Below are 20,660 nucleotides of genomic sequence, written 5' to 3'. Positions count from 1 at the left end.
TTGATTCAGGAGCTTCCTCCCACATGACATCTCACTGCGAGTGGTTCGTAAACTACCGTGCCCTCGCTATGCCCAAGCGTGTTTACCTCGGAGATGAGCGCTTTATCCTCGCCGTTGGTATCGGTCAGGTCACACTCCGTGCAGCAGTCGACCATGGCTCAACGAACACTGGCATTGTGCAGGAAGTTCTCCATGTCCCAGATCTCAATGGCAACCTGCTCTCTGTCTCGCAGTTTGACCGCAACAGCTACGATGTTAGGTTCGCTGATGGTACGTGTCGCATCAGCAATGCCCAGGGCCGACTTAGCGCCATTGGGTACATGCGGAGAAATCTCTATGTTCTCGACGTGACCACGCAGCTCCCCGAGCATACCTACATCCTGCAGGCAGAAGATCTCCCTCCCTCTTACGATGACTCCATGGATGATCCCCCACTCCACGCTTTTGTTGCTAAGGAGACAACATCCAGTGCGAGTGCTCAGGTCTGGCATCGCCACCTTGGTCACATCTCCGTAGACTCTGTGCTGAAGATGGTGCGAAAGGGAATGGTCAAGGGCATGTCGATCGTCGGAGAAAAGGTGAGTAACGTCACCTGCAAGCCCTGTCTCCATGGCAAGCAGACACGCCAGCCAATCCCGAAGGAGTCGGATGTCGAGAATCCCTGCGTTCTCCATCGCACCTACTCCGATGTCTGTGGTCCCATGCAGACTCAGACGCGGTCCGGCCACCGCTATTTCATCATGTTCATCGACGGACACACGCACCACCTTGTCGCCAACCTCATGAAGACGAAGGATGAAGCGCTTTCACACTTCAAAGCTTTTGTTGAACGAGCGGAGATCGAGACCGGGCAGTGTGCCAATATCCTGCGGACTGATGGCGGCGGTGAGTACGAGTCGAAGGAATTCGAAGCGTACCTAAAGGAGAAGGGCATCCACCACGAAAAGACGAATGCCTACACTCCACAGGAGAATGGCATTTCCGAGCGGATGAACCGCACCATCGAGGAGATGGCCAGGAGCATGCTCAATGACGCTGGACTGCCGAACACATACTGGGGTGATGCTGTGTTACATGCAGTACACATCCTTAACTCTGTTCCAACCCGCACTCTCCCTGACAACCTCACACCACACGAGGCCTACACCAGAAACAAGCCGAGCGTGGCGCACCTCCGCGTTTTCGGCTGCAAAGCCTATGTCCACGTTCTGAAGGAAAAACGTCAGAAACTCGACTCGAAAACGTTCGAGTGCATGCACCTGGGGTTTGCCGCAAATCGCAAGGCCTACCGTCTGGTTCACAGAGCGACCGGCCGCATCGTCGAATCCCGCGACATGTATTTCGATGAAGGCACCGAAGTCGCACCCAGTCACGTCACAATTGACGTCACACCTACGCAGGAGGCGCCCGACGCGCGGCCGCAGCTGCCGCCGTCTCCGCGCCCGCCAAGGCCCACTGTCGAAGATGTCCCAGATGAAGATGAGGATGCACCTGCACTCCTGGATGTGGACGACAGCGACGACGAGGATGACGATGACAGCGCGGATGAGGACAGCAACGACGATGTTCCACTGCCCGAAATTAGGCGCCGGCGTCACGCCACACGCACCGCGCAGCCACCACCACCTCCTCCCCCGGCTCCGGAACTGTGCCATTCAGGTTGAACGCGCACGGCACCGGTAGTGGCCGATGATGACCGCTATTTCGTGTCCTCCTACACACGGAAACCGAAGGGCCAGGATGATGTGGGTGGAGTGGGCGCTGATGCCGCAGCGGCAGACTCGGAGAACGCAGAGGAAGTGGGCGATGCAGAGAATGCTCACAAAGCCACAAGCTGGGATGAACCACAGACCTATGAGGAGGCGATGTCACACCCCAATGCTGCGCGCTGGAAGGCTGCGTGCACAGAGGAGCTACACGCATTTGTCAAAGCGGAGCTCTACGACGAAGTGGAGCGCCCGCGGAATCGCAAGGTCATAGACTGCAAGTGGGTCTTCAAGATCAAGCGTGGACCGGACGGTGAAATCGAGAAGTACAAGGCTCGACTTGTTGCCAAGGGCTTTACACAGGTTGAGGGCCTCAACTTCAATGAAACCTTTGCACCCGTCGCAAAGTTCACTTCTGTCCGAACACTACTTGCTCTTGCTGCCAAGCTCGACCTCGAGATCCACCAGATGGACATCAAATCGGCATTCCTGAATGGTGATCTTGATGAGGAGATCTACATGAAGGTTCCCTCTGGCTTCCGCAGGTCCAACAGCCTCGTCTGGAAGCTGAACAAGGCCCTCTATGGTCTTAAGCAGGCTGGACGTGAGTGGTACAAGAAGATCCGTGCTGAGTTCGAGGCGCTTGGGTTCACCCGCTGCCACTCGGACCACAGCGTGTTCTACAAGAATGATGACGGTATTCTCCTCATTATTGCCATTTATGTCGATGACATGCTCATTCTTTCTGACAACCTCACTGCTGTCACCACCCTCAAGGAAGATCTCAAGTCTCGCTTCGAGATGACCGACCTTGGTGAAGCACGGTGGCTCCTCGGCATGGAAATCGCTCGTGATCGTCCTCGCCGTGTCCTCGAGCTCTCGCAACACCAGTATGTCGAGAAGTGTCTCGCACAACATGGTATGGCCGATTGCCGCCCGGTCAGCACACCTATGGCACAGAACCAGAAGCTCGTCAAGCTCTCGGAGGCGGAGATCGACCCGAAGCCTTACCAGAGCGTGCTTGGCTCTCTCATGTATGCAATGATTGGGACTCGCCCCGACCTTGCATTCACAGTGGGCGCGTTGAGCCAGCATGCTGCAACACCAGGCAAGGAGCACTGGATTGCTCTTATGCGAGTCTATCGCTACCTGCGTGGGACAGCAGACAAGAAGCTCGTCTATTGTGGCACTACCAAGGAGAAGGAACTCCTTCTCGGATACGTGGATGCAGATTGGGCAGCGAACGTCAACGACCGTCGATCGGTCACAGGTTTTGTTTTCCTCATATCGGAAGGCGCTGTCAGCTGGTCTTCAAAGAGGCAGCACTCGACGGCGCAGTCCAGCACTGAAGCTGAGTATATGGCTGGAGCTCATGGTACAAAGGAAGCAGTCTGGCTTCGCGCTTTCCTCTCGGAGATTGGACAGGTTCAGAAGGGCCCTACTCCATTGCTCATCGACAATCAGTCCGCCATCGCGCTATCCAAAAATGCTGCTTTCCATGAACGCACCAAGCACATTGCCGTCCGCTACCACTTCATCTGCGAGAAGTATGACTCCGGCGAGATCGAACCTGAGTACGTTCCTACCGGAAATCAGGTTGCTGATGTCTTGACGAAGGGGCTTCCCCGTGAGAAGCATGAGAAGTTTTCAGCGGGGATGGGCTTGGCTTAAGTATTTTCATTTATATACTCTATTCCCTGTCACCCTGAGTGGGCGTGTTGAAGTACATACATTGCGACACGGGCAGAGTAGTACGGTATTTACGCCACCACGTTACTTACGTAATCACGTAGGTAGTACTGGCGGACGTTCGGACGATGCACCTCAGTCACTCGTTTGCTATCGCACGAGACTGAGCTGTGCTTGGTCCCGCTCTAGATCCGTCAGACATCCCCTGGACGCCTTCCCCCCTCGCCGCGTACTCGCAATACTCTCCCAGTTGATTCAGCGCAATCTGGCATTTCGACATATTCATGAAAGGCAACTCTTAGGATTCCGATTGCCATGCCCCAGGCTACGGTAGCGATTCCACATCGCAAGGGCGTCACGTTGATGGACACAGCCGCTCAACTACACCACGTCTTCCAGCAATTCATCAACACCAGAAAATACGTCTCACGTCCTTCCTACTAACTCCACCTGACAGATCGATTGCACTGCAAATACCGCCCGAACTTGATCAACTCCCAGAAGAGCTGTGGCCTCGTGGTCTTCTCCGAGATCGCCCAAGGTCTGCTTTGGCGCATCGTCTCTGACCTCGCTCACCAGTGAGGAGAACCTGACGCGGTTGTGCCAAATCGGCATTGGTACACCCGCTCCGTGGATCATCGACGACTTTCTATACATTTGCGTCTGAGTTCTGCGGCCGGTTTTGAGCAAGATTCGAAGTTGCATGCCTCGTATTCCGAGCGAATTCGCGTATGAATGGCTGTGATAGGCATCTAGTACGTACATGTTGACGGTCAGTCTAATTTTATTCACTTAGATCTAACGGATGTGTACCAGCAGCAATTGTCACTTCATTTTTTAAGTGTGACGGAGTCTTCTGAGTTCAGTCAGGTTCTTGAGAGTAGTCAAGCCTTCGCTTTGGTCTACAGTTTGTTGACGGCGTGTGCCGACACGTTGCCTCCCTGGTCATTTATTGACCAACCGATGCATGGTCGTTCTAGCATTCGCACTTCGTGCACATACAGATCCTGTCGATGTATGACTGGATACGTGCTTTGCTGAGACGGTAAGTGTACATCGTCCGATCAGCTGCGAGCTCGTCACATCTACCATGACTGAGTAAATATTGCCCCGATCGTCGTGAATAGTCAAGCTTTCAAGACGTGTGATTTGAAAGGTTTCCAGAACGTGACATACTCGTTGCGATGCCCCCCTGCCAGGACCTCAATGAGGAATATACGAGACTTTGAACATAGCCGCGGGTTGCTATGATCTTGGCGTTTGCCGCAGCAGTACTCAAGATGTTTAAAATTCTTGTAACAAACTACTGTATACAAACAGTATTTGACCAATTTGCGGAGCATCCTGGCTTGAGTAAGTCGCACTGCGCGTTAAACTCCTCGCTTGATGACTTTCGCTCTACCTCAGGTACACTCCCTTCAGCACGAGTGATGCAAAACATTACGTAGTGTTCGTCATCGGAGACATCACCGAAGGTGATTTTAGTCAGAGACGAGACGAGTGCAGCAGCCTCCTGCGCCCAGTTCTGATAAACACAGTCAGAGACATGCAACGGAGAAGAGGTATACAGTGTTATTCCGGCGAGCGCCAGGCCATCGAGCACGTACAGCTGCCCCACCTGCGAAGTAGCAATAAGCGCATCATTGAATGAGAAGAACGGTAAGGATGAGTCCAACATACGACGCATTCGAGAGATTCCGCATCTGTATGGTCAAAGAAAATGTTCAAATATTGCATCAGAGGGGCTGCTTGTGCCAACTGAGTAAGGTCAGCGTAGCATTCATTCGCACGCGAGTTCATCCTGCACGATAGGACAATTGGAGAGCAGAGTTGGATGCAGTACATGACAGGAGGGATTAACCTCCATTCATGGAGGTCCAGGAGACGGGTGTGGCATTGAAGTGGCACGACAGCAGTTCGCGTCCAGTACGCGATGCAATCAAGATTTGCCCATTCCGTGTGTAGCGGAATATCGCAGTTGAAATCCAAACCGACCTTTGTATCGATTACGACAAGGTCCTGGACTGCAGGGAATGCGCGTGACAACTGGGAAAAGTCAGCCATACATCCCACCTCGAGGATACACACCCTAGGCCACACAAGACCATTGCCGGTATCAAAACGGTCAAACCCCTCCACGCGGAGCACTTGCAATGAATCGATAAAAGGTTGCAGCAGCTGCCAGTAGCTCAACTGGTTATGTATCTCCAAGTTTGAAAGCTTGATTTCTCGGGGTTGGCTTTCCATCTGAGACAACCATCGAAGGGTCATGTATCCAGCGGATGACAGCCCAAGATGCAAATATCGAATTCCAAGGGAGCTGGCGAGCGCATACGCAAGCTCTGGACACGATTTGAAGAAGCTATCAGAGCAATCCAGCGATAACGATTCCAGAGGAGCCCAACCGACAACTTCTGCCAAGAGGACCGACACTTTTTCACCAGGATTGAATCCTGTGGGGATCCGCAAGCTTCTGAGGTGCACACGCGAGGGGTCTTCAAGCATCGAAGAGCAATATTTGATGAGCCGCACATCGTTCCATGAGTCCTCGAGATACAGTTCTGAGAGTTGGATCGATTATGCAACCACAAACCGGATGCCGCTGGGCTACTCACCATAAATTTCTGACATACGGGTAGTTTCTACACTTGCAACTTGACAATTCGATTCCTGTATTGAGAATCTCTACGAGTGCAGCGAGGGCTGCACGACAGGTGAACGGACCTGGTGGCAGAGACGTGAGGCGTGCAGTGAGCGGTGGCGATGAATCAACGGGGCGCGTGGAAACGTGAAATATGTGGGGTATATATACCAAATGCAGAGACAAGGACGAAGAACAACAAGAACGTAAGTAAAGCGTTGCCAAAGAGCGCGCTAAGCAAGCGCAACTGTTGTCTGTGATCCTGGGGCATAAACACGCACAAAGGGCATTGTTTCTATTGTCCCGGGCCAGCTCGTGCGCCACAGAACATTGCATGCATCTCATTCTCTCTCCTTGGTGACTTTGTGGAGCATTTATGCTTGATCTCAGCCAAAATATGGTCATGGCGTGGAATTTTGTTGTGTATGTACGATTTGGTGCTTCTGGTGAGTACTGAATGTTCTCCCGTGTACGACCTACGCCAACTAATGAGCGTGCCGCGTGCAATTCGAGCCCGCAAATTGTGAACGAGGCACATATTTCAGTCGGGGCATGCGAGTCAGAGGTATGATTTGAAGCATATGGAGAATACAGCGGGTCAGTCAATTCGACGATGAAGTTCGATACTATACTGTACGAGTCCGGTGGCGTCCGTCACGCGTCACGCGTCACGTAGCACTGCTATGAAGTACCTAAAAAGCACCGACTGAACGACGGTCAGGCATAGTACTGGCTTGTACGTATAGGCTGGCATGAGGATGAACATTTATGGAGCCAAGGTAAAATGGATGGGAAGGAAACCACCGCGACCGTCTACAAAGGCCTGCAGTGTCGGCTTGATCTTCAGCTCCACGTTTGCAGTCGTATCGTGTAACTCGAGGGTGCGGATGAGCGTTGCAAGAATGACCTTGAACTCAAAGACCGCTGACATCCGCGCACAGAAGGTATGAGCGCTCAGCGGAAATGAAATTCAAAATGAAGAAAGATCGCAGAAGGGGGTTGGCATCGGGGACCGGGGACCACGCGCCGCTCCATGCGCGACAAACGGAGAAAACAAGAACTACGCACCAAGTCGATAGCCAATGCAGTTCCGGGGGCCGTCGCAGAAGGTGACGAGCCCGCTCCATCCGTGCGGCAACTCCGCAGGTGGGAGCATGCCGCCGGAGTCAATCCACCGCTCGGGCACGAACTCCGCCGCATTCGGGCCCCAGACGTCCGTATTGACTTGCATACTGACGAACGGGATGTGGAACACCTGCAACGTTTGTCGTCGAAGCACACCAACAATCACACCAAGAATAATCAGTGATTCGGGGTTAGCTGTATGGCGAGTGGTGTGGCAGGAGGAATAGACCTGCCTGTCCTGCTTTCACGCTGATTGACAAGACCGTCTGACCGTTCGACGTGCAGACAGGCTTGTTCAGGGGGATGACATCGTCCTTCAGTGCTACACGTTCGGTCATAGCTGCGGCAGGATGCAAACGAAGCCTACGGCGGATGGTCATTCCAAGTTCAAGGACTGGTCCGCAATCACGGTATGACAGCTTGCAAATTAAGACGTACCCCTCTTTGACGACCGCGTCGAGGTAATTCAGCTGCTGTATATCGTCGTAGTCAAAGTCGCGGCCGAACTGTCGAATTTCCTCGCGCAGCTTCTGTTGTATCTCTGGGTGCCGGGCCAGCTCCCACAGTGTGAAGCTCAACGATCCGGCGATGGTTTCATGGCCGACCAGTAAGAACGTGGTGATCTGTGGGGTAAATTCAATGGAAGTAAACAATGACTAAACAGTTCACCGACATTGTCCACGACCTCCGTAGAGGAGAGCTTCTCCTTTTCCCCGTCCTTGTTGCCCGCGCACATCAAGATACTGAGAATGTCCCGGCCCTTGTCGCTGAAGTACTCGTGCCTCAGCAAGCGCATCGCGAGCTCGGACACGATCTCCCTTGTGCGCCGCGCCTCCTTCATGACGGGCAGCGGCAGCGAGGTAAGGATGGGGAACGTGCGGAGCAGCAGCGAACCGACGAAGGCCTTGAATGTGTTCGACTCGTTAACCTGCCTCTCCCAGACCGCGCGTATCTCTTTGGCTTCTGCGGACTGGCCCGACCTGAAGTCATGGCCAAACCCGACGCGGCCAATGATATCGAGGCTACGACACGGTGGCTAGTCAGTGCGGGGGGGAGAACACTGAGACACACGTTACGTACGTGCACGTCGAGATGTGGTCGGCGACGTTGACGGTGGCCCCTCCATCGCGGGCGAGGACCAGGTTCGTCAACCTGCTTTCGAGCTGTAATGTCGCATTGCGGGGAGCATGAGACACATCACGTGCAGCGCTCATCGTCGGCTCACCTTTTCGGCCGATTCTGATATATCATCTGTCATCCCCTTGATGGCCTCCAGTCTGTCGGAAGAAACATTAATTGAGCGCTGGAGGCAAACGCTTCGATAGACCTCCAGGGGTGGGATTTCTAACACTCACGAGAAGGCAGGCGCTAGCAGTCGGCGCTGTTTCGCGTGCTCGTGTCCTTCGGCCCACACGATGCCTCTGCCCAGGATGGTTCCGGCCACTTCCCGCATCCCAGTTTCTTTCACTGGAAAGGAAGACAGCGTGAGCCTTGACTGCAAAAAGCGCAATGATTGTGTCCGGACGATTGAATTCTGGACGATGGGTACATAGATCAGGTTCTCACCATAATTGTCGGAATACTGGAATATGTGCTGCACGGCGGCATGGTCTGTCGCGATGATCTGCAAGACGGTGAACATCTCGTTCAGTTATCCCATGAACATTCGAGCTCACAATATCGCGGTGGAAAAATGCGCCCTTGATCTTGAAGAACGTGCCAAAAGTTACAGCCCACCTGGTGTACATGTCCGTCGTACAGTTCTCGAACGCCAGGAGTTCATGACCCCACAGCCAGGTAGCATCCTTGCGAGACTACGAATGGCATCGCTGCCTCAGCACTTTCCCCTGCGAGGTGGCATATCGGCACTCACTGGACCAGGTAGCCTTTCGATATCTTGGTGCTTGCGAATAACGGCGTGGCGCGCTATATAGACAAGCGCAAGGAGTGATAGGAGTACAGGCGCAAGCCGCGCAGGAGCGAAGGTGGACACGTCGAACATCGCGAGACGGTTCGACGCCAAGCTGCGTCAGACAGACCTACGCTTTAAGAGGGAACGAATCTCGTTGGTTCCACTGATAATATAGCGCGCTATCAGTGAGGGTGGTGAGAAAGACTGTGCGGAGAAGCGAAAGATCAGACCAAAGGGTCCCCGTCTGGAATGCACGATGATGGACTCACCGCTACTTCTCAGTCTGCGGACCGATCATTAACGCCTTACTTAGTGGAACGGAAGAATCGAACAACCACACTACCGCCTAGAGGAGGCTCAATGGAGAAGTCATTTCACAGACAGCCTCTAACCTTGAATATAACGATCAAAGCTTCACCCCGGTTGGCGCCTTGAATGAATGGATGGTCCGCCACGGGCCATGCGTACACGAGTACCTTGCAAGACTTCGGTGACGGGGGACAAGGAGATGCATCTCTACCCAGCTCTTCCTCATGGCTATGACCGCCGCTTCCAGGAATAGGAAGTGGATACCAGACTAGGTACGAAAGGCAAATTTTCGTGGCGTACATTCAGTCAGGGCTGAATCTATGTGATAAGTCACAGATTAGTGACAGATGAACACGATAGAATGCAAGGTGTCTGCCAGGTGCTCTGCAGCTCTGTAGCAATCAACACGTCAAGAGCGCAAAAAGTATGAGGGACAAACTCGTTGCAGAGATTCGGCGAGTCATTGAGATTCAAAATGAATTCATACCAATGGCTGCTTCCTGAGGTGCATGCAGGTGGGGAGAAGATAGCAAGCAGCTCACCGATGTGACTGCGAATTGTCGCTGCAAATCTGAAGTGCCCCATGTAGTTGCGGCTCTCCGACAAAGTATTGCACGTAAGACCACAGTAGCGCGCTAGTGAATTTGTTCCATATACACGAGTAAGGTCTGATTATATTATCTCCGCGTCATATCACGGGGAGCCTACGTGCACGGACGAGAAGATGAGCGGCTTCTCCTTGTCCCACTGTGCGAAAAGGAGTAATCGCCGTTAGCTGCACAAGCAGTGACATAGGAGCACTTACAACCCCATTATTATAAAAAGGATCGCTCTCGACGACCTTCTGGCTGCATCGAGGCTGTCGGCTTCGTAGACTGTCTACGACCCAACCATCTTCATCTCCGCGGTCGGCGACGCGATCAACTTGGGGGAGAGCAGGGGCCTCCAAAGCGGCAGCTGCTGCTAAAATGCACTGAAAACTGAGACCTGAAACCTCGATGGGACTGGGGCGTCCCGCAGATGAACGGACGGCTGATGGGCGATGTTGACTCACCATTGAAGATAGGCTCGCTATGCACGTCCGATGCATACATATATCCAGGCTTATCGGCTTCATAGCCAAGCTAAGAGGAGCCAGCACCATCAGCTTTTCGCAAGGGCGTAATCTGAGACTGTCCTTCTGAAGGAGCATTCTCTGATGCAGTCGTATGCGGTGTGAGACACCAACTGAGTTTCGAAGCGCGGGCTGAACATCGAATCCTTGGCGGTATGTCCCCTTGCATTTGACATAGGAGATGTCATGACACGTCATGAAGAAATCAGAAGATCGGAGACCGTGGAGTAAAATCCGGGCATATCGATCAGTATGTGATTGTATCACTTTTGGTACTGAGAGTACATACCAAAGGACGAGAGCAGAAAGTCTTGAGGCACCGCGGTGGAGGTACTAGGCGTCTTCCACTGCAGTGGACGAGGTCCAGTTACACTACCGCCGTTGCGTCCTCTCTATGACCACTTTGCGCAATGCAAAACTCCTGCATTGCAGAATTAGGGAGGTGCCTCGATGCATACCAATAACTGCTGGTACTAGCACTCACCTATGTAATAGATTCATAGATCCGATTTGGCACCAAGTTGGTGCCTGTTGGTGCTTCTCTTAAGGCGCCTCACGTGCACAGTGCCGCGGGGAGCCAGGACCCTGGAAAATAGCCCAGCAACCCAGGACCCCCGACAATTGGGGAAGGTCCCTGAGCCAGTTACGGACAAATTTTGAACTTTCGAGAGCCTCATGCCTGGTATTCACGGACAAATCAGGGGGGTTGACCGCCGGATAGCCTGAGCCATTTCGCGGACATCGGGGAGGCAGCGGCCTGATTCGAGGCCGGACAAACGCTTGTGGAAGGCCGGCGAGGGAGAGCGGGCAGGGCCGAGGAGGAGGCGGCATAGCCGCCGGTTCAGAAGCGCCCAAAATTACCTTTTTAGGGTTTAAACCTGAAGAGAAACGTGGACCGCGGAGGCAAAAAATGTGGTGAGGCCTAATTTTTCACGGACATTTTGGGCCCGAAACGGCCTTTTCCCAACGGACATTTTTGCCCTCTCCAGATCAGGCCTATTCACCAATTGTCGGGGGTCCTAGCAACCCTTATCCAGCGGAGGCAAAAATGTCTAAGCACCGAAAGGCCAAATCCGACGTTTTTGTCCGATTTGAATGAGGGTTCGGCACTTTTTCAAAAAATTTGTCCGGGTGGCGGATGAGGGTCCTCCAGAACCACAGTTTTGTCTGGATGCTAAGATAAGGCTTCAAAATATGGCAATTTTTGTCCAGATAGCAGGACAAGGCCTCAAATACATCATATTTTATAGGTCTACGGCACAGTTTGCAAAACGACACAGAACTACACCTCATCCAGATCATTGCTGCTAGTATTAACCTTCGCACCTTTGTGTCTCAGCTTCTGAAGCTCTTGACACACAGCTACAAGAATCTGTGAATCTGGCAGTAAATGGGCAAAATAATCATAGCTACTGGCATCAAGATTGAGATATTGTTGGTACACGGTCGAAGTGTGGCGACCTGGCAGTCGCAGCAGAAAGGTATCGGAAGGGAGATGTGCAAAAGTGAAGGCACGGAGAGTCGCCATCCGCTGGTGGACTGCTCTGAAGCTCAAGCTGTATGCTTGTTCAAAAATTTGCACTGAGATATAGGAGATTGCACTGACAGAAGTGGCCTCTGATTGCCAACTGTGTGGGCCTGCCTTACCTCCACCCTGTGTGTAAATTGCGAGCACTGCAGTGGGGGGTCATGTTGGCATTAGTACGATACTGGACTAGCAACACACTTAGATATGCATACCTTGGGCAACAACCAAGCGACCGCACAGTATCAAGCAGAACGACGAGGAGGATTCAATCCCAAGGCAGGGCGCTGTAGACGAGAGCATCTGAGAGGACCGAACAGTGTAATGCGCATGTCAACACCACCATCGCTCCATGACAAGTGCCACGAATAAGGGTTAGGGTTGAAATCTGCCTGCATGTCCGGAAAAAAAATAAGGCTTCCAAAATTTTTTTCTCCCTTATGTCCGGACTGGACCAAGGGTTGGGGCCGATTTTGGGCTCAAATTTGTCCGATTTCACCTAAGAGTTCTCAGCCAATTGCCCTGTTCAATTATGTCCCTCCTACAGTTGCCGAGGGAGGACAGGTCTATTCCCCAAGTTCTCGACACAAATCCATGGCTGCGGATCAATTGTTTGATGGGAAAAACAGATGTTTAATTGACTGCTGAGGCTCGTGGCCGGTTAGGCGCCTGCCAAGCTGGCTATTTCCCATGTCTACTCACCGTTTTGCTGCGGCACCGCCTGTCGTGCACTCACACTCATTGTCTTTCACGATGTTCTGGTGTCATTTCTGCTTCTTTGTCGGTAGTATTAGCTTGCTGGTTCTTACTCCATGCATCTTTATTAAATGTGCAGTTGAGTTAGGCCAAAACTGTTGTTCAGGAGGGAGTGGTTGTACCTCACTTACACCCGACTTTTTAAGATAGAAGAGGACCTAGTGAATGATGGGCAGATACTAGTAGTGAAGACAGCTATGAAGTGATCTACTGCAAACCATGATGCCATAAGGGACTCAGTGAGTGTGTTGTACTTCTCTGCTGAGTCCAGGATTTTGTGTACATGGTTCCTCTTTCTGTATACATCACAGTAAATGGTAAGGGTGCCTATCTATGTTTACTATGTGATATCCGCCTTCACCCCAGCGGGCTTAGGACATGTACTAGACAAGCCTCGTTCTTTATACTCAGTCTCAGTCCAACTCTGCAGCATTGTGATAAGCAAAAATTAATCATGCATCAGTTGACTGTATAAATTGCTTGAATCATTGACACATTCTCTATCATGCAGAAAGCCAAAATTAGATGGAAATTTTTGATTCTACCTGCTCATCGTGCAAGACGATGAGCGCGCGTGTGCGCGATGTCCGCGACATCGCGGTGCCACGGCGGAATGGTGAGTAGACATGGGAAATAGCCAGCTTGGCAGGCGCCTAACCGCCTAACCGGCCACAAGCCTCGGCAGTCAATTAAATATCTGTTTTTCCCATCAAACAATTGATCCGCAGCCATGGATTTGTGTCGAGAACTTGGGGAATAGACCTGTCCTCCCTCGGCAACCGTACTCCCTACTTTCCCTACTTTAATCACCTCGGCACTCTGCTCTGTGGACACAGTTTTCCCTCGTTATGCTTGGATTTTATATGGTTTGAAAGCCAATCATGCCCTGCACAACACTGCAGCCTTTCCTGTAAAGGATGCACACATGATCTTACAAAGTGTTGAGATATTTTAAACACACCTTTTACATAATGCCGGAGATCAGATCACGATGAGTGCCAAGGCGAGAGTAGGGAAAGTAGGGAGGGACATATTTGATGAGGGCCAATATTTTAGTGACATTGCCAGGTGAGGAACAATCCTGGCCACCACGTCCAGCCAAGCATCAAAACCCAATGAAAGATCCAGAGCCTGTCTCCGAGGATAGGGCTCTGGTCTTTCTGCACGTTGGCGAGGAAAAATGAGTACAGGGAGACCAGGGTTTCGGCCCTTGCCAAGGGGCCTCATCAGGGGCCTTAACAGCTGGCCCTACCCTGCACATACTAGTTGAGAAGAAAGGAGGCTTCCTCTTCTTTCCTACTGGAATACGCACGAGCCGAGTGCACAGCCGCCTCTTTAGGGCTGGTCTGAAATCACCTCGCGCACCATGGGCTCCTTGTAGGTCGCCCCTAAGGCCAAGAGGTAGTGGTTGGGAGAGGCTTTGCAGCGGCACCCGCTGCTCGGCACGGTTCGTGACCAATCCTCTGCTCCAGTATGCAATTGAGCACTAATCCTCCCTGGGTGGACAGATGAGGCTGGACCGAGGTCCTGGGGAGCCCCGATTCCGGATCCAGGCCTTAGACATTTTCCATCCTCAGTTCATCCTCAGTGCATTTGTCTCCGTTTCGAATTCATCTGTGCTGACCGGTGCACGCCCCACCACCTCGGTATCCGTTTCCATCAGCACAGACTTCTTGACATCAGTGGGTTGCTGCGTGAGACAGACGTAGCAGCGTCTGCCCTCGCAGCCGCGTTTTCACCTCTTCCTTCCGTTCATGGTTAGGTATCGCAGGACCCCCGACAATTGGTGAATAGGCCTGATCTGGAGAGGGCAAAAATGTCCGTTGGGAAAAGGCCGTTTCGGGCCCAAAATGTCCATGAAAAATTAGGCCTCACCACATTTTTTGCCTCCGCGGTCCACGTTTCTCTTCAGGTTTAAACCCTAAAAAGGTAATTTTGGGCGCTTCTGAACCGGCGGCTATGCCGCCTCCTCCTCGGCCCTGCCTGCTCTCCCTCGCCAGCCTTCCACAAGCGTTTGTCCGGCCTCGAATCAGGCCGCTGCCTCCCCGATGTCCGCGAAATGGCTCAGGCTATCCGGCGGTCAACCCCCCTGATTTGTCCGTGAATACCAGGCATGAGGCTCTCGAAAGTTCAAAATTTGTCCGTAACTGGCTCAGGGACCTTCCCCAATTGTCGGGGGTCCTGGTATCGCGCCTGGACATCGCGCTCGACGGCGAGAGCGCTTCCGCTGCTACAGGCATGGAACATCGTGAATTGAAGTGGAATCTGTTCAGTCCTTGAGGGTGTGAATAGCATTACGCGTTCGCTCCTGTCGGTATATATTTCAGTAGGTGTTCCATGGTGGACAGACAGCTGAGGAGCGCATGAGCACGGACATATCCAGAAGGACGAGTCTATAGTCCGTGAGTCGATGCTGCATGCTTGCAGGTCTGTTGGTGCTCATGCTTCATGTCAATCCAAGGTTTCAGAATGATATATTGGAGTATGTGTCGCAGTAATCAGTTGTCGAAACTTATGAAGGATCTGGTTGTACACTGTCCAGTAGAAGTATGCGCGTCTAACGTTTCTCCACAATGTCATATATGCACCAGCGTGACATGCTCCACGTGAGTTTCAGATGCTGTTGGGCTCGATATTTTCCTCTGTTTATTATCTACCTAATTCGTACGATACTGCGCATATTTGCCTCCATTCTCTGCGCTTTTCGTCATTATTCTGCGCATTCGTAATACTTAACTACGCCGTAGCTATGATGTCATATTAGTATATAGGCCAAGCACTTACTGTGCGGCTCTACCGATACGTATATAAGGACGTAGGGAATTCCTGGAATAATCAGAGTATTCTCCCGCTGAATAATAGCCTCGCCAATTTTGAGACTCCGATAGTAAGCGGAATCTTCATTTGCGCAAATGAAGGGCTATTGAACCCTTCATTCAGATAACGTAAACTTCTGTTACCATCTATAACAGCTGACTAGTTCTGGTTTCATCTCTATTCTAACTCGCTCTCTTATCTTATCATATCTGGGTTCTATTCGAGTACGTCCTAGGCATTTTCATTTTTGATTTGCACGATGGCTGACCTCCCTCCCATGCTTGCAGCACTTGCTGCCGCCGTTCCTCAAGAAAGCTTCATGGCCTTACAGCCGATCCTCGAAGAGCTCCACCACAGGATCTCTCAGGTATCTGCCGAGGCCGCTACGACACAGGCAAGCATTCTGAATGCTACGCAAATGCAGAATATGTTGCAGAATGCCTTGTCCACAGCACATTTCACTGTTCAAGCTCCTCCTCCTCCGCAGACTTCTGCACCAAGCATCCGTCCTGCGAGTATTAAGGCCGATCTACCAATCTTCTGAGGTCGAGACTCGGACGACATCAACACCTGGATCTCGATAATTGAAGATTATCTCACAGTGCAGCACGTTCCCGTCATCGACTGGGTTACTCAAGTATCAATTTTACTCTGTGACGATGTGATGCATAGTTATATTGCCGTTAAGAAGGAAATGCAGGACACGGGGCGAACAATGGATTGGAATAGGTTGAAGGGATGGCTGAAAGGCAAGTACGACTCACCGCTAAGAGTCGAGAGCCTGCGTAACGAGCTACGCAATTTGATGTTCAAAGGAAACCTCGCGCGCTATAGCGAGAACTTCCGAATGTACGAGAGTCAAATCCCTGCACAGGAGATGACATTTGGTGACTGCCTTTCCCATTTTCTTAGTCATTTGCCTGCCGATAGTGCTAGGGATTTACGACGCGAGAAGCCGAAGAACACGAAGGAGATGTATTACAACGCGCGTGAACTTGATCGCCTTTCAAATCTCCACCGTGGTTCTCAAAATCATTCCTCGGTGTCGTCTAACAAGAAGCCGAAGCACCTCTTTCATAGGGGCCCACCACGCTCCTCTGCTTTTAGTAATGGCTCTGCGATGCCATCTATTTCGCCTACTCCAGTCATGCCGTCTGCACTGTCCAATTCGGGACCTGTACCTATGGAGCTCGATGCAATGCAGCAAATGCCGAGAGGAAGCAACATGCCAAATACTCGGGTTACATTGCTTCAATTGTAACCAGGTCGGACACTTTGCACAAAACTGTCGCTTACCCAAGAAACCTCGACAGCCACAGACAACTTGTGCACACCCTTGCCAAGAGTTGCATGCATTCGAGAATGCACCGCTTTTTCCAGACGCACTTCCCCTTCCCGCGGAAGTTGAAGAACAACTCGTACCTGGAGAACTAACCTTACACAATCTCGAACAGATTGCACGCGACCAATTGGTACTCCCATCATATAGTATCAAAGTCGCAGATTATGAAGGCTGGGAATGGCATGATAGTGACGTGCTGCTGGATACCGGGTGCGCCCCTGCTTATATTCAGCCGAGTCTTGTTCGACGGATCCATGCCGAAGTCTTTCCAATCGACACCCGCAATATTTTAGGTGCTGGCAGCACGACTACGTCTGCCTTTGCCCGTTTTCGTATCGCAATTGGTTGTTTCAAGTACTTGTTATATGCCTATGTACTTGATAACAATAATCTGCGGTATGGACTTGTCCTCGGGCGAAATTTCCTTAAGCGCCATAATGCGCAGCCTCGCTGGCAGAATAATTCTTGGAGATTTACGAATAAGTTTTCCGACATGTCGACAATCTTGATGCCACGTCAGCCGACTTTTGCCGAAATCATGGCTACTCTTCCATCACCGGAGGTGCCCGTGGAATCTGCATTGAATGTTATTGTCGATGAAGAGATTATGCAGATGAAGAACAAGTCTTTTTGTTCAAAATTGAAGGACACCGTAAAGAATAAATTTCCGCGACTCTTCCGCAAGAAGGTAGGCTTCCCGCCTATTCAGAAATGGATACACTCAGTCACTCTCAAGGACCCGGATCAACAGCCAATCTGAGCACACGGTCGCCCGTTCTCGCCATTGGAGCATGAGGCTATTCGCTGTTTTGTTGAAGAAGGTCTACAAGATGGTGTAATTGAGCCAAGTGAGTCTCCCTGGTCATCACCGTTGATGCCGGTCAGAAAGAAAGATGGTTCTATGCGGATTTGTGTGGATTACCATCTTCTGAATGAGAGGACCATCCGCAATAGTTATCCCTTGCCGCGCATCGACGATTCCTATCAGAACTTAGCCGGTGCTCATTATTTCACATCTCTTGATTTGAAATCAGGCTATTGGCAGGTGCATCTCAGCGACAATACGAAGCCAAAGACTGCTTTTCAAACCCGTTTCAGTCATTACCAGTTCCAGGTTATGCCCTTCGGACTTGTCAATGCTCCCGCAACTTTCAAACAATGATGAATGACGTTCTTCGAGAGCATCTCGACAAGTTCGTCATGGTCTACCTCGATGACATCATTATCTATTCACGTACTGCGGAACAGCACACCAAACACATCAATACAGTCCTTCAAACCCTCAATTCACACGAACTTGTCCTCAACCAGGACAAATGTATTTGGGGAGCTACCGAATTACTCTACCTGGGACACATCATCTCCCACAAAGGTATCCGACCTAATCCTGAGAAAATTAAGGCCATACTTACCTGGCCACGTCCCCAGACAATTACTCAGCTTCGCGGTTTTCTGAACATCTCCGGATATTATCGCAAATTTATCCGTGGCTTTGCGAAGATTGCCAGCGGACTTTATACCTTGCTGCATGGGCATCCGCAGAAAGGAGCAGCTATTGAATGGTCAGAGGCTTGTGAGCGTGCCTTCGACACTCTCAAGACACAGCTAACAACCCCTCCCTTACTGGTTTACCCAGTACCTTGGCGTGTATTTGTAATCGACAGTGATGCGTCCGGTGAGTGCATTGGTGGAATTTCACAGCAACCAATCTCGCTGCTCGAGACATCTAATGAAGGGGGAGAGGTTGAGGAACATGATGATACAGCATCCGACACCCGATTTGAATTCCGTGATTGTGACCTTCGTCCTATCACATATGAATCCCGCCGCCTGACGCCGACCGAGCAGAGGTATTCGGTGCAAGAACGAGAGATGCTTGCAATTGATTACCTCCTACAGAAGTGGCACGCCTATATTGAAGGCTCACCAATCATCATCAGAACTGATCATGAATCATTAAAATATTCCCTTACCCAGAAGAATCTTGGTCGACATCTTCAGCGCTTTGCGGACAACATTGCTCATTTCAATGTGAAGATCGTATATCGTCCCGGAAAGTTCCAGCTCGCCGCCGATGCATTATCGCGCCGTGAAGGAGAAGCTGTGCCCGATTCCGAGATGCTAGGCCCCTTGTATGGCTATCCGATGATCGACGCTGGCCTGCGTTCATGCAATTCGAGCGAAGAATCAATCTTTAGGGATTCTGATGAGGCTTCGGATGACGAAGGCCCGGTTGCACCTCCTGCTACTCCTGCACCACCTGAACCAGCTGATAGACCTGCCGTTGACTCTGATGAAGAATCTGTTGAAGAAATACAATGAGATGAAGGTGGGAACAGGTCAGTATATCAAACCTTGAAGAAATGGTTTGATAACTTACGAGCGAGGACGCGTGCTGGAAACAGCCAACCCGACGAGTGTGGTTTCTTCATGTATAATGAACAGCTATACTGCACTCTTGATGGCAAGATCTTCTATGTGCCGAGGAATTTTGATGAGTCTGAGCGGCTCGTCCGTGGCATCCATCATGATCTTGGTCATCTAGGTTTTCGACCTGTCGCCGAAGCAGTTAAAGAACGCGCCTGGCTCCCGGACCTCTCAGATATGGTCGAGTTCATCATTCGTACCTGCAATCATTGTCAGTTCTCATGAAGGGGTCCGGTACCTACACAGCCACTATATCTGCTTCCACGAGTTGGTGCCTGGTGCCGTTGGGCCTTGGATTTCATTGGACCGCTCCCACGTACGACAAACGGCAACGCATACCTTCTTACAGCTATGGACTATGGTACCGGATGGACCTATGCTGATCCTTTGCCGAGCCGTTCAAAAGAATCCGTGATTCTTATGCTGAGGAAGATTATTAATATGCACGGAAAGCCGATAAGCATTCTTACCGACAATGGAGAAGAATTTATGTCTTACCTTGTTCAGAACTTCCTTCGTCGCCTTTTGATCACTCACCTTCGTATGACACCGTATCATCCGCAGACAAATGGTTGTCTCGAGCATTTTAACTATGAAATTGAAGAAATGTTAATGTGCTACTGTACTCCAAATTCTCAACATCTATGGGACACTTACATCGAAGATGCGCTACTCGCGCACCGCGCACATGTCAACCATCACTCTGGAACGTCTGCCTTCTATCTCGCCTACGGCTCGACTCCGCATCTTCCTCATGACTTCATTGCCGATACAATTAGCAACCCTCCGACAGATGAAGAAATCGAGCAGCTGCAAAGTGAGCGCCTCGAGCATGTACAGGACCTCGAACGCCTCCATGCAGAAGTGAACGAGCGTGCCCACATCCGTCTTGCACAGCAGGCCGAATGCCGCGACGAACGATACTGCGAGCGAGCATTGGGTATTGAAGATCTGATACTTCGAAGGTCAGAACCGGACTCGAAGATCCACCCACGATGGGATGGACCTTTTATCATTCAAGACGTCACTGACAAGAACACTTACCAGCTTGCAACAAGAAACGGATACATTCTTCGGAGACTGTGCAATGGAGAGAGATTGAAGAGGTATCATCCAGCAACTATTGATCCAGAGGCCAGTCTGTGGTATGCGAGTGCGGACTTGCAGCGAAAGGATGCGAACGAACGATTGAAAGCTGACCTGGTGCGTCGCCGAGGACAGCAGTGAAAGTATGTTTGTTATTGTTTGTTCCACGCACTTATTTTTTTCCTGGAGCTCCAGAAAAACGATCTCCCTT

General features: G+C 51.2%; 10 protein-coding genes across 10 annotated transcripts; 6 read left to right on the top strand and 4 right to left on the bottom strand.

Annotated features, from left to right (window-relative positions):
- Positions 1-68: 68 nt before the first annotated feature.
- SCP_0509280 (Retrovirus-related Pol polyprotein from transposon TNT 1-94) lies at positions 69-3,377 on the top strand (the record flags this gene model as incomplete). Its single annotated transcript, XM_027758983.1, has 2 exons — positions 69-1,593; positions 1,684-3,377. 2 exons carry the CDS (start codon positions 69-71, stop codon positions 3,375-3,377), a joined length of 3,219 nt encoding a protein of 1,072 aa, XP_027614784.1.
- Positions 3,378-4,698: 1,321 nt separating this feature from the next.
- On the bottom strand, positions 4,699-5,900 carry SCP_0509270 (hypothetical protein; the record flags this gene model as incomplete). Its single annotated transcript, XM_027758982.1, has 5 exons — positions 4,699-5,013; positions 5,076-5,153; positions 5,391-5,441; positions 5,484-5,737; positions 5,801-5,900. 5 exons carry the CDS (start codon positions 5,898-5,900, stop codon positions 4,699-4,701), a joined length of 798 nt encoding a protein of 265 aa, XP_027614783.1.
- Positions 5,901-6,802: 902 nt separating this feature from the next.
- On the bottom strand, positions 6,803-7,267 carry SCP_0509260 (hypothetical protein; the record flags this gene model as incomplete). The annotated part of the gene is made up of 2 exons (XM_027758981.1): positions 6,803-6,960; positions 7,105-7,267. The coding sequence occupies 2 exons, from the start codon at positions 7,265-7,267 to the stop codon at positions 6,803-6,805; spliced, it is 321 nt and encodes a 106-aa protein (XP_027614782.1).
- An 85-nt stretch (positions 7,268-7,352) lies between these two features.
- On the bottom strand, positions 7,353-9,163 carry SCP_0509250 (Probable sterigmatocystin biosynthesis P450 monooxygenase; the record flags this gene model as incomplete). Its single annotated transcript, XM_027758980.1, has 9 exons — positions 7,353-7,524; positions 7,600-7,784; positions 7,835-8,183; positions 8,242-8,324; positions 8,387-8,438; positions 8,517-8,628; positions 8,728-8,785; positions 8,838-8,975; positions 9,035-9,163. The coding sequence occupies 9 exons, from the start codon at positions 9,161-9,163 to the stop codon at positions 7,353-7,355; spliced, it is 1,278 nt and encodes a 425-aa protein (XP_027614781.1).
- Positions 9,164-10,075: 912 nt separating this feature from the next.
- On the bottom strand, positions 10,076-10,476 carry SCP_0509240 (hypothetical protein; the record flags this gene model as incomplete). Its single annotated transcript, XM_027758979.1, has 3 exons — positions 10,076-10,129; positions 10,188-10,369; positions 10,437-10,476. 3 exons carry the CDS (start codon positions 10,474-10,476, stop codon positions 10,076-10,078), a joined length of 276 nt encoding a protein of 91 aa, XP_027614780.1.
- Positions 10,477-15,853: 5,377 nt separating this feature from the next.
- SCP_0509230 (hypothetical protein) lies at positions 15,854-16,138 on the top strand (the record flags this gene model as incomplete). The annotated part of the gene is made up of 1 exon (XM_027758978.1): positions 15,854-16,138. The coding sequence occupies one exon, from the start codon at positions 15,854-15,856 to the stop codon at positions 16,136-16,138; it is 285 nt and encodes a 94-aa protein (XP_027614779.1).
- A 171-nt stretch (positions 16,139-16,309) lies between these two features.
- Positions 16,310-16,855, top strand: SCP_0509220 (hypothetical protein; the record flags this gene model as incomplete). Its single annotated transcript, XM_027758977.1, has 1 exon — positions 16,310-16,855. The coding sequence occupies one exon, from the start codon at positions 16,310-16,312 to the stop codon at positions 16,853-16,855; it is 546 nt and encodes a 181-aa protein (XP_027614778.1).
- Positions 16,856-17,474: 619 nt separating this feature from the next.
- Positions 17,475-17,696, top strand: SCP_0509210 (hypothetical protein; the record flags this gene model as incomplete). Its single annotated transcript, XM_027758976.1, has 1 exon — positions 17,475-17,696. The coding sequence occupies one exon, from the start codon at positions 17,475-17,477 to the stop codon at positions 17,694-17,696; it is 222 nt and encodes a 73-aa protein (XP_027614777.1).
- Positions 17,697-18,094: 398 nt separating this feature from the next.
- On the top strand, positions 18,095-19,258 carry SCP_0509200 (hypothetical protein; the record flags this gene model as incomplete). Its single annotated transcript, XM_027758975.1, has 1 exon — positions 18,095-19,258. One exon carries the CDS (start codon positions 18,095-18,097, stop codon positions 19,256-19,258), a length of 1,164 nt encoding a protein of 387 aa, XP_027614776.1.
- A 456-nt stretch (positions 19,259-19,714) lies between these two features.
- On the top strand, positions 19,715-20,590 carry SCP_0509190 (hypothetical protein; the record flags this gene model as incomplete). The annotated part of the gene is made up of 1 exon (XM_027758974.1): positions 19,715-20,590. The coding sequence occupies one exon, from the start codon at positions 19,715-19,717 to the stop codon at positions 20,588-20,590; it is 876 nt and encodes a 291-aa protein (XP_027614775.1).
- Between the last annotated feature and the right edge of the window lie 70 nt (positions 20,591-20,660).

The sequence above is a fragment of the Sparassis crispa genome (assembly GCF_003851025.1).
Source record: "Sparassis crispa DNA, contig_000004F, whole genome shotgun sequence".
Lineage (NCBI taxonomy): Eukaryota > Fungi > Basidiomycota > Agaricomycetes > Polyporales > Sparassidaceae > Sparassis > Sparassis crispa.
This window is presented reverse-complemented; position numbering and strand designations above follow the sequence as displayed.